Source organism: Sorex fumeus, unplaced genomic scaffold (genome assembly GCF_029834395.1).
Source record: "Sorex fumeus unplaced genomic scaffold, SorFum_2.1 ptg000086l, whole genome shotgun sequence".
Classification (NCBI taxonomy): domain Eukaryota; kingdom Metazoa; phylum Chordata; class Mammalia; order Eulipotyphla; family Soricidae; genus Sorex; species Sorex fumeus.
Genome location: NW_026606143.1, coordinates 42,224,647 through 42,237,357, shown reverse-complemented (window position 1 = coordinate 42,237,357; position 12,711 = coordinate 42,224,647). Strand labels below are relative to the sequence as shown.

General features: G+C 53.3%; 1 protein-coding gene across 1 annotated transcript in view; it reads left to right on the top strand.

Moving 5' to 3' along the window:
- The window catches only part of CLCN4 (chloride voltage-gated channel 4), a 54,565-nt gene that overhangs the window by 31,521 nt on the left and 10,333 nt on the right, over nucleotides 1-12,711 (top strand). The window contains exons 7-11 of the mRNA XM_056131244.1: nucleotides 247-327; nucleotides 1,679-2,224; nucleotides 4,404-4,590; nucleotides 5,985-6,383; nucleotides 11,022-11,238. Coding sequence (XP_055987219.1) covers nucleotides 247-327; nucleotides 1,679-2,224; nucleotides 4,404-4,590; nucleotides 5,985-6,383; nucleotides 11,022-11,238 — 1,430 coding nt within the window. The remainder of the gene's footprint in view (nucleotides 1-246; nucleotides 328-1,678; nucleotides 2,225-4,403; nucleotides 4,591-5,984; nucleotides 6,384-11,021; nucleotides 11,239-12,711) is intronic.

Genomic DNA, 12,711 nt, shown 5'->3' with positions numbered 1-12,711 from the left:
CTGCGCTTGGTGGACTGTGTGGTGCTGGGAGTCGAACAGGAGTGCCCTGCATGCAAGCAAGGAGATGAGTTCTTAAGTCCACTTGCCTGCAGTTGGCTGACAGCACCAGAGAGCTACGAAGCGGGGCTCTTGGATGGCCTCAGATAAAGAGAAACCGGAAGTGGGTGAGGTTCCCCAGGAACTCAGCCCAAGTTTGCATTGTGGCAGGTAAACACTGAGAGAGGCTCACACTAGTCTTTCCTGCAGGTGCTCTCAGCTGCTGCTGCTGCGGGAGTCTCTGTGGCCTTCGGTGCTCCCATTGGTGGGGTGCTCTTCAGTCTAGAAGAGGTAAGAAGGAACGGCAAAGGGATGAACGGGTCTTGGTCAGGGGAGGCCCTGGGGACCCTTCCCGGCATTTCTTGGCCATCTGGGCTAACAGTTGAATGCATGGCCCCAAGGATGTGGTGTGCTAGTGACCACCATCAGTGCTGGTCATGGGGATTAGTGATTTTCAGGGCTGAGGACTATGTGGATGTTTAGCAGAAATCCACCCTTTGCGGATTAGACCTGAAGATTCTCGTAGTTCATTCAGGAACCACCCTTGCTAGTAAAGATCTGCTTTCAATTATTGACTTAAAAACTGCCAGGATCGTTTTGGTGGGCAGGGGAATATACTTTCTTTCTTATAACCAGCTTCATTAAGAGTTTCTATTTTGAGCAACCCAAATGGATGTATTCTAGGGGACAGCAAGCAGTTATGGGCCTGGCTGTGTCCCAAGAGTACTTCCTCTGGACATTGAAGTTTGAACTTTACAAAATTTCACGTGTCTGTCCCCATATCTTGCGCTTCTGGATAGCTCACACATTACAGAATACTCTCTTGGTTCATGGCCAACCATGTAAGAATATGCAAGCCCATATCAACTATTTTTTTAGGGGGGGGAGTGTTTGGGCCACACCTGGTGATGCTCAGGGATTACTCCTGGCTCTGCACTCAGAAATTACTCCGGAAATGCTCAGGGGACCATATGGGATGCTGGCGATTGAACCCAGGTTGGCTGTATGCAAGGCAAATGCTCTGCCTGCTGTGGTATCTCCCTGGCCCCCCAAATCAACTCTTGTGCCAAACAAATCCCATTCCTGGGATTCTGTTTTCTAAGCCTTAACCCTCTGTGTTATCTCCAGGATCAAATCCAGAGGCGGATTTGCTTTTAGGAGGATCTCCATGTCCTAGACAAAATCATGACTAAACACTTCATTTCTCTTTAAAAAGCAGCACCCCCCCCCCCCCCCCCCCGGGTAGAATCCATCCCTGTGATAGAGCTACTCCTGAGAAACTTCTCAGTTGCTTGACTTTTGTGCCTCCTTCCAGCTAAGTGGCAGAGCTTGGAACCCAGTCTCTGGTCCTGAGTTCTGGGCAGTGCCACCAGTAGGGCTGGACTCTGGACAGACCGGGGGCTGGAGCGATAGCACAGCGGGTAGGGCGTCTGCCTTGCACGCAGCCAACATGGCCAACCCGAGTTCGATTCCTCCGCCCCTCTCGGAGAGCCCGGCAAGCTACCGAGAGTATTCGATATGCCAGACACAGTAACAACAAAGTCTCCAATGGAGACGTTACTGGGCCCGCTCGAGCAAATCGACGATCAACGGGAGGGCCTTTTTTCTTAGATGGCCTTGAAATTTCTGTTCTGGGTTGTAGGTCAGCTACTACTTCCCCTTGAAGACGCTGTGGCGCTCCTTCTTCGCGGCCCTCGTGGCGGCCTTCACGCTGCGCTCCATCAACCCGTTTGGGAATAGCCGTCTGGTTCTCTTCTATGTGGAGTATCACACACCCTGGTACATGGCCGAGCTCTTCCCTTTCATCCTGCTGGGGGTCTTCGGGGGCCTCTGGGGCACCCTCTTCATCCGCTGCAACATCGCCTGGTGCCGGAGGCGCAAAACCACGCAGCTGGGGAAGTACCCGGTGCTGGAGGTAATTGTGGTGACGGCCATCACCGCCATCATCGCCTACCCCAACCCCTACACGCGCCGGAGCACCAGTGAGCTCATATCGCAGCTCTTCAATGACTGCGGGGCCCTCGAGTCTTCGCAGCTCTGTGACTACATCAACGACCCTAACATGACCCGGCCTGTGGATGACATTCCTGACCGGCCTGCCGGGGTCGGGGTCTACACGGCCATGTGGCAGCTGGCCCTGGCGCTCATCTTCAAGATCGTCATCACCATCTTCACCTTCGGTATGAAGGTGAGTTGAGGGCAGGATGGCTGGGGAACAGCACCCCCTGGCCCCAATACCTTTCCCTTCAGCTGCCGGGTACCTGACTGTCTTACCTCATAGGAAATGGTGCTTTAGCCCTGTGACACCTGTGGCCATGTCATGTTGGGAAGCCCAGCATTGGGTCTGTGTGCTGTTGTGGTTTGTTTTGTTAATTGATTTAATTCACAATTTTTGCTATTGTGGGACCCACAGCCATCTGACGGTGCCGGGTCTGGGAGTAGCCTGGGTAGGGTCTCCCCCATTCTAGATCCACACTTTTCCTCTCGAACAAAATCCCCGGGCTGTTTCTTTAAAACGCCTAAGAAGGGGTGGGGTGCAGGGCCCAAAAGGCTGAGCACAGGGTTTACCTGCAGGGGACCCCGGTTAGAGCCCCAGCATTGCTGGGAGCGACCCCTAAGCACTGCTGAGTGTGACCCCAAAACTAAAACTCAAAGCAAAAATGGAAAGCTTAGACTGATGAGTACAGGAGCCTGAGCAGGTAGGTGTTTGCCCTGCACGTGGCTGGCTGGGATTCGATCCCTAACATCTGCCGGTCCCCTGAGTAGACCAGGAGTTAATCCTGAGTGCAGAGCCAGAAGTAACCCCTGAGCATTGCCAGGCGTGTCCCAAAACCATAAAGAAAAAAGGAAAAGAGTGAAGAGCAGAAAGCTTCATTTCGGCCTCAGGGTGGAGAACAGGCAGTGACTGGGAGGCTGAGGGGGCTGTTCACGATCCAGATGAGAAGAGGGGCCTTTGCATGTGCTCAGGATGCAAGGGGACTTGAATTCAGATACCACTCTGGGGTGGGTGCACACTAGGTGAATTCAAGAGCTTCTTTTACTCAGGAAAGCATGCTTGGGGCTGGAGTGATAGCACAGCAGGTAGGGCGTTTGCCTTGCACGCGGCCAACCCGGGTTCGATTCCCAGCATCCCATATGGTCCCCTGAGCACCACCAGGGGTAATTCCTGAGTGCATGAGCCAGGAGTCATCCCTGAGCATTGCCGGGTGTGACCCAAAAATTAAAAAATGAAAGGAAAGCATGCTTTGTGCTAGTAGCAAGATCATTCCATGCATAGCGATGCGTTTGTACTTCTTTCCTTCAAGAGAGTCCTTTAACAGTGCTGGGGTCTGGGGGTTGCTTGTGGATCGAAGTAAGGGCGTCACACATGCTGGGCATGTGCTCTGTCGACTGAGCCAGCTGCCCACATGGGCGGTGCAGGGCTTTGCGTTGTCTGGGGTAGAGCCTGGTGCTCAGTCCTTCGAGTCTCCAGTATAGAACCTTTTACTACATTACCTATGTTTTTGCATCTAACCTGGCTCCAAGTTCTTCAGAAGAGTTTTGTTTGGGGCCCACACCTGGTGGCTCTGCACTCAGCATCACTCAGCCGGGCTGGGGGAACCGTAGGAGGTGATGGGGATGAAACCCCAGTCAGCTGCATGCAAGGCAAGTTGGTCCTGCCGAAACTATGTCTCTCGCCCCTTCAGAAGACTTTTTGGAAAAGGCCGGGCATGGGAAGACAGGCTGAGCCCACGTACCTGTCTGAAGTTGCCTGGTCACTACACAGAAGCCGGGAAGCCTGTGACATGCGCTGAAGCTATGCTCTTCATCTCTGAGCAGCCAAAAGTCCTTTCCTGATATTTTCAGACTGTGCCTGGACATTGCCTTCTATTTATTAATTTATTTTAAACCATTTTTTTGTGCTCTTGGAACACACCTGGGGTTGCTCGTGGTGATGCTCCGGGGTTCCCTGCAGTACCAGGACTCAACCCTGGGCCTCCTGCATGCCACGCTTGTGTTCAGCCATTGAGCCACCTCCTCGGCCCAACACTGCCTTTTGAAAGTCGAGGGAACAGTCCTGCGGGGGTGGGGGGGGGCAGAGAATGTGGTGTTTCCCTGGTGCAGCAGCTCCTGTGTTGGGTCTGCAGTGGGGCTGTGCTGCATTCAGAGTCGGTCAGCCTGGGCAGTTTGGATGGAGAGGAAATGAGAGTGACACTCTCAGTGCACGGCAGACACTTGTCCCTCCGATCCTGGGCTGACCTACTTCAGAAGGTGGGAACTGAGGCAGGCTTGGGGGCGTGGGTGGGTGGTCAATATTTGCTGGGGCTGGTGAGGTGGGGGATGGGGGCCCTGCCCTCACACTGCTTTCTCCTCTCTGCTCCCTGGAGATCCCATCAGGCCTCTTCATCCCCAGCATGGCCGTGGGTGCCATGGCAGGCAGGATGGTGGGCATCGGCGTGGAGCAGTTGGCTTATCATCACCACGACTGGATCATCTTCAGGAACTGGTGCCGGCCCGGAGCGGACTGTGTCACCCCAGGACTGTACGCCATGGTGGGGGCTGCCGCCTGCTTAGGTATGACGACGGGGTGGGGACCATGGCCATGGAAGCCACAGGAAAGGTGGCATGCAGTTCTCTCAATGCTCTGGTGGAGGGGAGCGGTAAAAAGGGAGACGTAGACTCAGAAGCCCTTGTTCGGGCAGCAGGTGCCGTTGCTGGGCTGGGTAAGCCCCTAAGTCGCCGGGGCTCCCCATGCCAAGGCTCGGCTCTCACCCACCACAGTGGTTGTCTGTGCTCTTTGTGGAGTTCGTATTTGTGACTTTGCCAAGTTGCAACAATATGTCACCTTCCAGTTGATCCTTGTGGGGCTTCCATGGTCTTTCTTAGACACACAGAACAGTGGAGGACTTGACTGGTCTGACATGCAGTTCCCAGCTGTTCAGGCACAAAATCACCATCCACCTCAGTCCTCAGTATGCACATAGGTGGCCTTTCCAGCCTGTGCTCTGAGCACTTTTCTGTAGTTCCGTGCACACGATGCCTGACTTTGCTGAGTAACGGGCTCATGTGTGGCCTGGACCCCTCAGGCTGGGCTGGGCTTTACAAAGCACAGCCATGTGGTCCAACAGCTTCGTTTCAGACAGGAGCTGCAATGCTGTGGCCTTACGTTGGATGTTCACGAATCAGCAAGCTGTGGTGAGTAAGAAGAAGGTGTCCAAAAAGAAAGCCACATCAACCAAGAGTTCTGTGTTGATCATCCAAAGCAGTGGGATCAAAGAGCGAACATTCTAATTCCACAAGGAGATACTTCAGATGGCTAATTCAGTGTTTCTGGGGACTTTATAGATCCTACCTGGTTGGAGACTGTGTGTGTTGGTGGTGTGTGTGTGTGTTGATGGTATGTGTGTATATGTATGTGTGTTTGTGTTCAGTGATGACATGGAGTTGCCACCGTTTTGCAGTTGCACCAACCTGGGACAGTTCTTTCTCTTAATGACATCTGATAGCATCAGGTCACATCTGGGTGATGGCGCTGCCCCATCAGTGGGTAAAGTCAGTTGACCACTTAGAGCATGCCACGTGGCACAGAGCGATCCAGACTCATATGTTCCTTCTGCTGAGTCTGAGAAAGCATGCTTTGAGCTCCCTGCAAGATGGGGAGTTGGCACGGCTCCCCCTTTAAATATGGGGGAACATGATGTTTACTCCCTTGCCTGTCTTCAGCCCCTAGGAATCTCCAGGTGGGGGTTTCTGGAAGAGAGCCACTCAATCCGGCATGCAGGCTGAGTGAGCGACAGCCCAGCTACCTGTCACTAGGAAGAGCCCTCGTTGATGTCCCGTGTTTAGCAGAGCTTGGCCTGTAGTAGAGGGTGTCTGGGGGGATACGGCAGGGGGGGCCCTCAGGGTGCTCAGGAAAATGCTCAGCAGCTTGGGTGAGATTGGAAGTTCGTCCATCTCTTTGCTTCCAGGTGGAGTGACTAGGATGACGGTGTCATTGGTGGTCATCATGTTTGAACTCACGGGCGGCCTCGAGTACATCGTGCCCCTCATGGCGGCCGCTGTCACCAGCAAGTGGGTGGCAGATGCCTTCGGGAAAGAGGGCATCTACGAGGCGCACATCCACTTGAATGGGTACCCGTTCCTGGACGTGAAGGACGAGTTCACCCACCGCACGCTGGCCACAGACGTCATGAGGCCCCGGCGGGGTGAGCCGCCACTGTCGGTGCTCACGCAGGACAGCATGACCGTGGAGGATGTGGAGACACTCATCAAGGAGACAGACTACAACGGCTTCCCTGTGGTGGTGTCCAGGGACTCGGAGCGCCTCATCGGATTCGCGCAGAGGAGGGAACTCATTTTGGCCATCAGTGAGTAATGCAGGGAGACCAGTGCTCAGCAGCCTTACAGTGCTGTCAAGGCTGGAGGGTTGTGCGCTCTGGGAGCTTGTTTTGGGGCCCCTGGGGTCTCTTGCATGTCTTGACTCAGTAGGCCTGGGATGGGATGTCGTGCTGCGTGTCCCCTAAAGTCCTCATCACTGCTGACACAGTGGGGGTCAGGCCCTTGAGCCACAGTGCTGCCCCCTCCCCTCCTGAGAGGTGATCTGGACTGAGAAATGATGGCTACCATGGCTACCTAGGTGAACCACCATTCTCTTGCCCTCTCCAGGCCGTTCCAGCCCGTTGCACAGTCAGAGCCCGTGGAGCAGGTGTGGCGCAGGGTCACTTCCCCACGAGGCTTCTCCCTCCAGTGCTCTGCAGACAGCTCTGCTGAGCTGAGAGGACGGGCTGACACTGGGGTTGGGGACCTGGCAGCCTGGGGCTATCAAGTGGCCCCGAGCAGGGTGTGAGGTGTCAGGAGGATGGGCAGGGCTAGGTGTGCTCAGCCCGATCCTGGTGGGGGCTTGTGGTGCTGGTGTGCGCTCCGACGGTTCTCTGCACTTTTGACGAAGTCAGGCTGTGGGAACTGCCCTGGAAGCCTACCTTCACCTCCCTGGTTCCTATTTCTAAGGCTCGTCCTTTCAATTTCTTAAACCTCTTCCTCATGTTAAATGGCTTTGTAAACATCTTTAAAGTCTGTTCATCAAAGGTTTTATAAAAATCAGTTTAGATACGCTATACTGTCTCATGTCAGCTTGGTCGCTCAGACATGCTCACATACATTCCTCCACTTCCCCGCCCGCCATCAGCGATTGATTTTGTTTCAGACACAAGGGCACGTTTGTGCACCGGCATTGGGTGATGCTTTTCTTCATTATTACAGGTCCTGTGGCTTTCCAGGAAGGCAGGTGCCTTGAAGCATAAATGTTCCTTGACAGATAATGAGGTTTTTCCCCCTAAGCTGAATAAGTAGCGTTGGGTTTGTTTTAAAATAATGTAATCAGCAGCCTTTAAAAATTTATTCAGTCCCTGAAATCTTTTAAGCAAAGGTTGAAATTTAAAAACTCAAGTAATAGATGTCACGGAATCCATTACCTATTGTGTGCCGTAGCACACCTGCTAGGAGCCAGCGTACTAATTTTGCTGCAGCCCATTACTGTAATCAAGTGGGAAGCGGTAATTGTCATCAAGCGGCTAGAGGAGAAATTGAAGCTTGCCAACCGAGTGCTCTCCTAGAAGCTATGTTTGGAATGTGTGAAGAGGCGACATGTGGCGTAAATAATACCTCTCTGCGTTCAATCAGACCCATAATAGTAGAGATGTTGCTCTCCGCAGGGTTTGTGGAAAAGGTAAAGGGTATTTCTAAGCAATCAGAAAAGCTGTTTTCCCGATCAGTCAGAACAGAAGAGTTCCCGTACTTTGGTGGGGGAATTCCTGACCTGGATTCTGGAAAGCTGTGCCCTTTTGGGACTGCAGACACATGGCATTCACATGTAGCTCGTGAGTACCCCAGGCCACATTTGTTCTCAGGGGAGTCGGGAGCAAAGAGGATGGATGGATAAGATCCAAGGCGGTTTGGGTTCATGTGGTAAACGAAGCTCTGTCTCATGTCTTGGGTAGCGACTGCTCACGGGAAGCTGCACATGGGATTTTCCCTCCATTTGCGGAATGCCAGGCCATAGATGTTGCCTTTGTTAGTCGCTCCACGGCGTCCTAACACATGGGGACACATGTGTCCCTTGTTCAGGTTCCTGGTAAATGGGACTTTACCTCTTGGTGCCTTTTGCAAATTGGAGTCTCTTATGTGCGCTCAGCAGGCTGAGCTCTGAGTTCCTCAATTAGGGGAGGACAGTCAGAGAAGACTCAGCAGGAAGCCACAGAGATGATTAAAGGAACGGGAAGTTAACGTCCTGGGCAAGAGTGAAGGGAACGCTCATGTTTTTCATTCGCTGGATGATTTAATAGCGCTTCTCCAGCGTGTGCAAGGGCTGGCGTGCAGAGCGGGATCTGCAGCATCTGAGCAGAGCAGGAGACCCGGGTCCGATCTGTGGGATGAGCCTGTGGGTGGATATTTCTTTCTTTTTAATTGATAATTTAAATTTTTTAATTAAAGAACTGTGATTGGCAAAGTCATCGATAGTTCAGTCTTAGGTATATAATATTTCAACACTAATCCCACCACCAGTGTCCACTTCCCTCTCCTGGTATCTCCATGCTCCCTCCCTGCGCCCCCCTGAATGTGCCCTGGGGAGCAGCCGCATCCTTTGTGTTGCATGTTCGCATCTCCAGAGAGGAACTTCTTGTGGCTCGGGAGAGGAACCAGTCATATGATCCGTTGACACTTCTAAGTTGTCTTAACTTTCTTTGTCCTCTCGCCTTTGTGCCACTGATCTCCCCTGTAATTCTCGCCAATTTTCTCTTCGAACCTTTCTCATTAGTTGTATCTGTTTCACAGAAGCATTTCTGTTTGGTTTGGGAGCCACACCTGGGGGTGCTCAGTGCTAATTCCTGGCTGTGGGCTTAGTGATTATTCCTGGCAGGGTTCAGGGAACCAAACACAGGAGGTCAGGCACATGCAGGGCAAGCACCTTCACCTTGGTACTATCTCTCTGGCCCTGGCAAGTCTGTCTTATGGCAGTCCCCAAGACAGCAGCGCTCTGGTGTACCAGCCAGAACCCCACCTGGCAGTTCTGCCTTGGCCCTGCTTGGCAGCCATTTCCTGACCACCTGCAGGCCCACTCGCTTGCTAGCTTGCTACTTTTTCTGTGTCGACTGTGTACCAGCTGCTGTCCAAGCCCTGAACCAACAAGGCAGCTGACTCGCAGATTCAGTGGACTGTGACGCTGTCGGGGACCCACCATTCACTGAGTGGTGCTCGGTTTTATTTTTTTTATTTTTATTTATTTATTTATTTTTTGCTTTTTGGGTCACACCCGGCGATGTTCAGGGGTTACTCCTGGCTCATGCACTCAGGAATTGCTCCTGGCGGTGCTCAGGGGACCATATGGGGTGCTGGGAATCGAACCTGTGTTGGCCATGTTGGCTGCGTGCAAGGCAAACGCCCTACCCGCTGTGCTATTGCTCCAGCCCCTGTACTTGGTTTTAGAAGGGACGTAACAGACCTGGATGGGGGCAGGTTGTCCTGGATGATGCTCAGCTTTAAGCCAATCTCTGAGAGAGGTCGCTTTTGAATGGTGGCTCCGTAGGTGTGGCCGGTACATCCATGCCTCGTGGATTGGGGCATCATCTGTATTTTTCTTGCGTCATATTGGTGCCGTAGGGCGCTGCTGGGTGAATCCAGTGCCATTTGATGTGACTAGGTGGGAGCCGACGGCGTCCCATGTAGGCGTTTGCCCAGTGGCCCTTCCTCCCAAAGGCCACAGACCTTTACCATCTCTGCCTGACCTGGTGCTGCCAGTTTTCCATTAGAGGACTTGACTGCAGAAAATGGCCTGAGAGCAGGCGGGGCCAACTTTAGCTTCCAAAGAACAATACAGGTGAATGACGGTCTTTGAGGAGGCAGGAAATGTATCGGAGAAACCAGGTTCCATTTTAAGACAAGCCTTGCTGTGCATTTTTCCTAACCTTTTCCCATGAACTAAAAGAAAGATTAAAATTCCAACAGAAGGAAAATCGCCTTGGAGAAATATCTTGAGAGGGTGGATTTATTTCACGTGTGACTTAAAATAGCCTGGCTTCTAGTCCTGCAGAAAACTCTTTCTAATGAGTTCCTGTTACCCTGCTTTTCTCCAGCCTTCTCTCACATGGCCTTGCTCCAGATAGCAGTAGACTAATTGTTACCATAACCGTTTTACTATCTTTTTTTTTTTAGAAATCTACAAAATGTCCCCATTTTCAGGAGTGGAGATGCCCGGGGAGGGTGGACAGGGCTGTTCGGGTTATTTCTTTGGTCCCAAAGGCCTTGTTTGAGCTGAGTTTCTGGGCCATGAGCCTGGGATGGTCTGTGGGTTTCTTGTTCACTTCAGGATCCCTAGTGCCAGGAGCCTGTGTAAAGGCACTGGCTGAGGGTCGTTGGCGGCCAAATGTGCATGAAATGGGCCTTGGGTAACTTCAGCCCATGATGAGGTGCAGGAGTTCTAGGACAGTAAGGGCTGTGGTGCCCTGGGGAGTTTGGGGGGAAAGCAATGAATAACCTCAAAGGAGCCTCCATCTTCCTGATGGTGGCGGTGCATGCTGGGCTGCCACAGGGGCCCTTACACAGCTTGACTGAGGTGAGCTGCCCATTTCTGCGGGTGTGTGGCTGGAGTCCTTCATGAAGAATGGGGATTGGTGGGCTGGAGTAATAGTACGATGGGTAGGGCGCTTGCCTTGCACACAGCCAACCTGGGTTCCATCCCTGGCACCACATATAGTACCCTGAGCCCACAAAAAGTGACCCCTGAACACCGCAAGGCTTGGCCCCCATTAAAAAAACAAAAATTGGGTAGAGGTGGGGGTTGGAATCCAGAGTACAGCAGGCAGGGTGCTTGCTTTGCACATGGCTGACATGGGTTCAATCCCTGGCACCTCATGTGGTCCCCTGAGCGCTGCCAACAGAGCGTTTGGGGGTTGGGCGGGGCATTGCTCGAAGGTGCTTTGTGGTTGACAATCTCTGCTTGCCTGTTCTAGAGAATGCCAGGCAGAGGCAGGAGGGCATCGTCAGCAACTCCATCATGTACTTCACGGAGGAGCCCCCTGAGCTGCCGGCCAGCAGCCCTCAGCCCCTGAAGCTGCGGCGTGTCCTGAACCTCAGCCCTTTCACAGTTACAGACCACACCCCCATGGAGACGGTGGTGGACATCTTCCGCAAGCTGGGACTCCGCCAGTGCCTGGTGACACGGAGCGGGTGAGTTCTGGGCGTGCACGGATGTTCACAGGGAGGGAGTGGATGGGACACGTCAGCCCACGGGACTGGGTTCCACTCATAGAGGTGGGTGGAGGGCCTTGGGTACTCAGTGCTTGGGTGGCGGCGCATCTTGGGACAGGGACGACTGATTCCCACCTGCAGGTGGTGCTTGGTGTGGGCAGAAGGTGGGGCCTGTTCTGGTCCTTGGCTAGTGTTTGCCTTTGAATCCCAGCAGGGCTGTGGGAAAAGCAGGGCCAGGCGCACAGCAACCAACATCTTTGTTAAACCCTTAAGACAGATCTCCCGCCGGGGCTGGACTGGCGCTCCGTGCGAGACACTCGCTTTGCACATCAGGCCCTGGGTTTCATCCCTAGCATGGCCGAAGAACAAAAAGAATGACCCTGTGCCTTGACCCCCGAAACAGCTTGTTTTCAAAACAGATGTGAGCGAGCTGCGAGGTTGGGGGACCTACAGCTGCCTCGGCCACAGCAGCATTACTTAGCCTGGTGCCGTTGCAGGCGCAAACCCAGTCCTGCCAGACCCAAGCTTCTTTTTCTTCTTTTTTTTTTAAATTTAATTTTTATTAGTGAAACACCATGAGGTACAGTTGTAGACTTACAAATTTTTGTGCTTGAGTTTCAATTATACAATGATCAAATACCCATCCCTCCACCAGTGCCCATTTTCCACCACCACGGGTCCCGGTATCCCTCTCGCCCCCATCCCCCCACCCCACCCTGCCTCTGTGGCAGGGCATTCCCTTTTGTTCTGTTCTCTCTCTCCTTTGACCCAAGCTTCTTAAGGGCCCGAGCATGCTCAGAGGTGTGCCCTGAATTCTGTGTCTTGCTTCAGAATGTGGGTGAGGAGGGCTGGGTGCAGGCAGGGTAGCCTGAAGCTGGGGCATCCACTTAGTTAATTCCAGCCTGGGCTGTGAGGTTTTTTTTCCTTTCTGGGTCACACCCAGAGATGCACAGAGGTTCCTCCTGGCTCATGCACTCAGGAATTACTCCTGGTGGTGCTTGGGGGACCCTATGGGATGCTGGGAATTGAACTTGGGTCAGCTGTGTGTGCAAGGCAAACGCCCTACCCGCTGTGCTATTGCTCCAGCCCTGCGCTGCGGGTTTGTGGGTGGTGGAGATGCTCATGTCGGACTCAGGTTGGACCCTCCTGGATTTCAGAGGCTTCGTGCTTTGACAACATCAGCGTTCCTAGGGCTTTAACCCAGCCCATCTTCTCCAAATGTGATGGAGCACCCCTGAGATTTGGGGTGTGACTCTTTGCTCTGGGCATCTCCCATGTGTTCCTTGGCACCTTGTAATGTCCAGGCTGACTCCCACCGCGCTAGAGGGTCATGGGCTCAACAGGGGCCTGTCATTGCCGTGGAGGGCTCTGGGACTGGATGCCAGGGAGAGGCCAGGATTGCAGCCTGCAGATACTCTGCGGGACCCAGCCTTGTTTGCCCTCCGGCGTCAC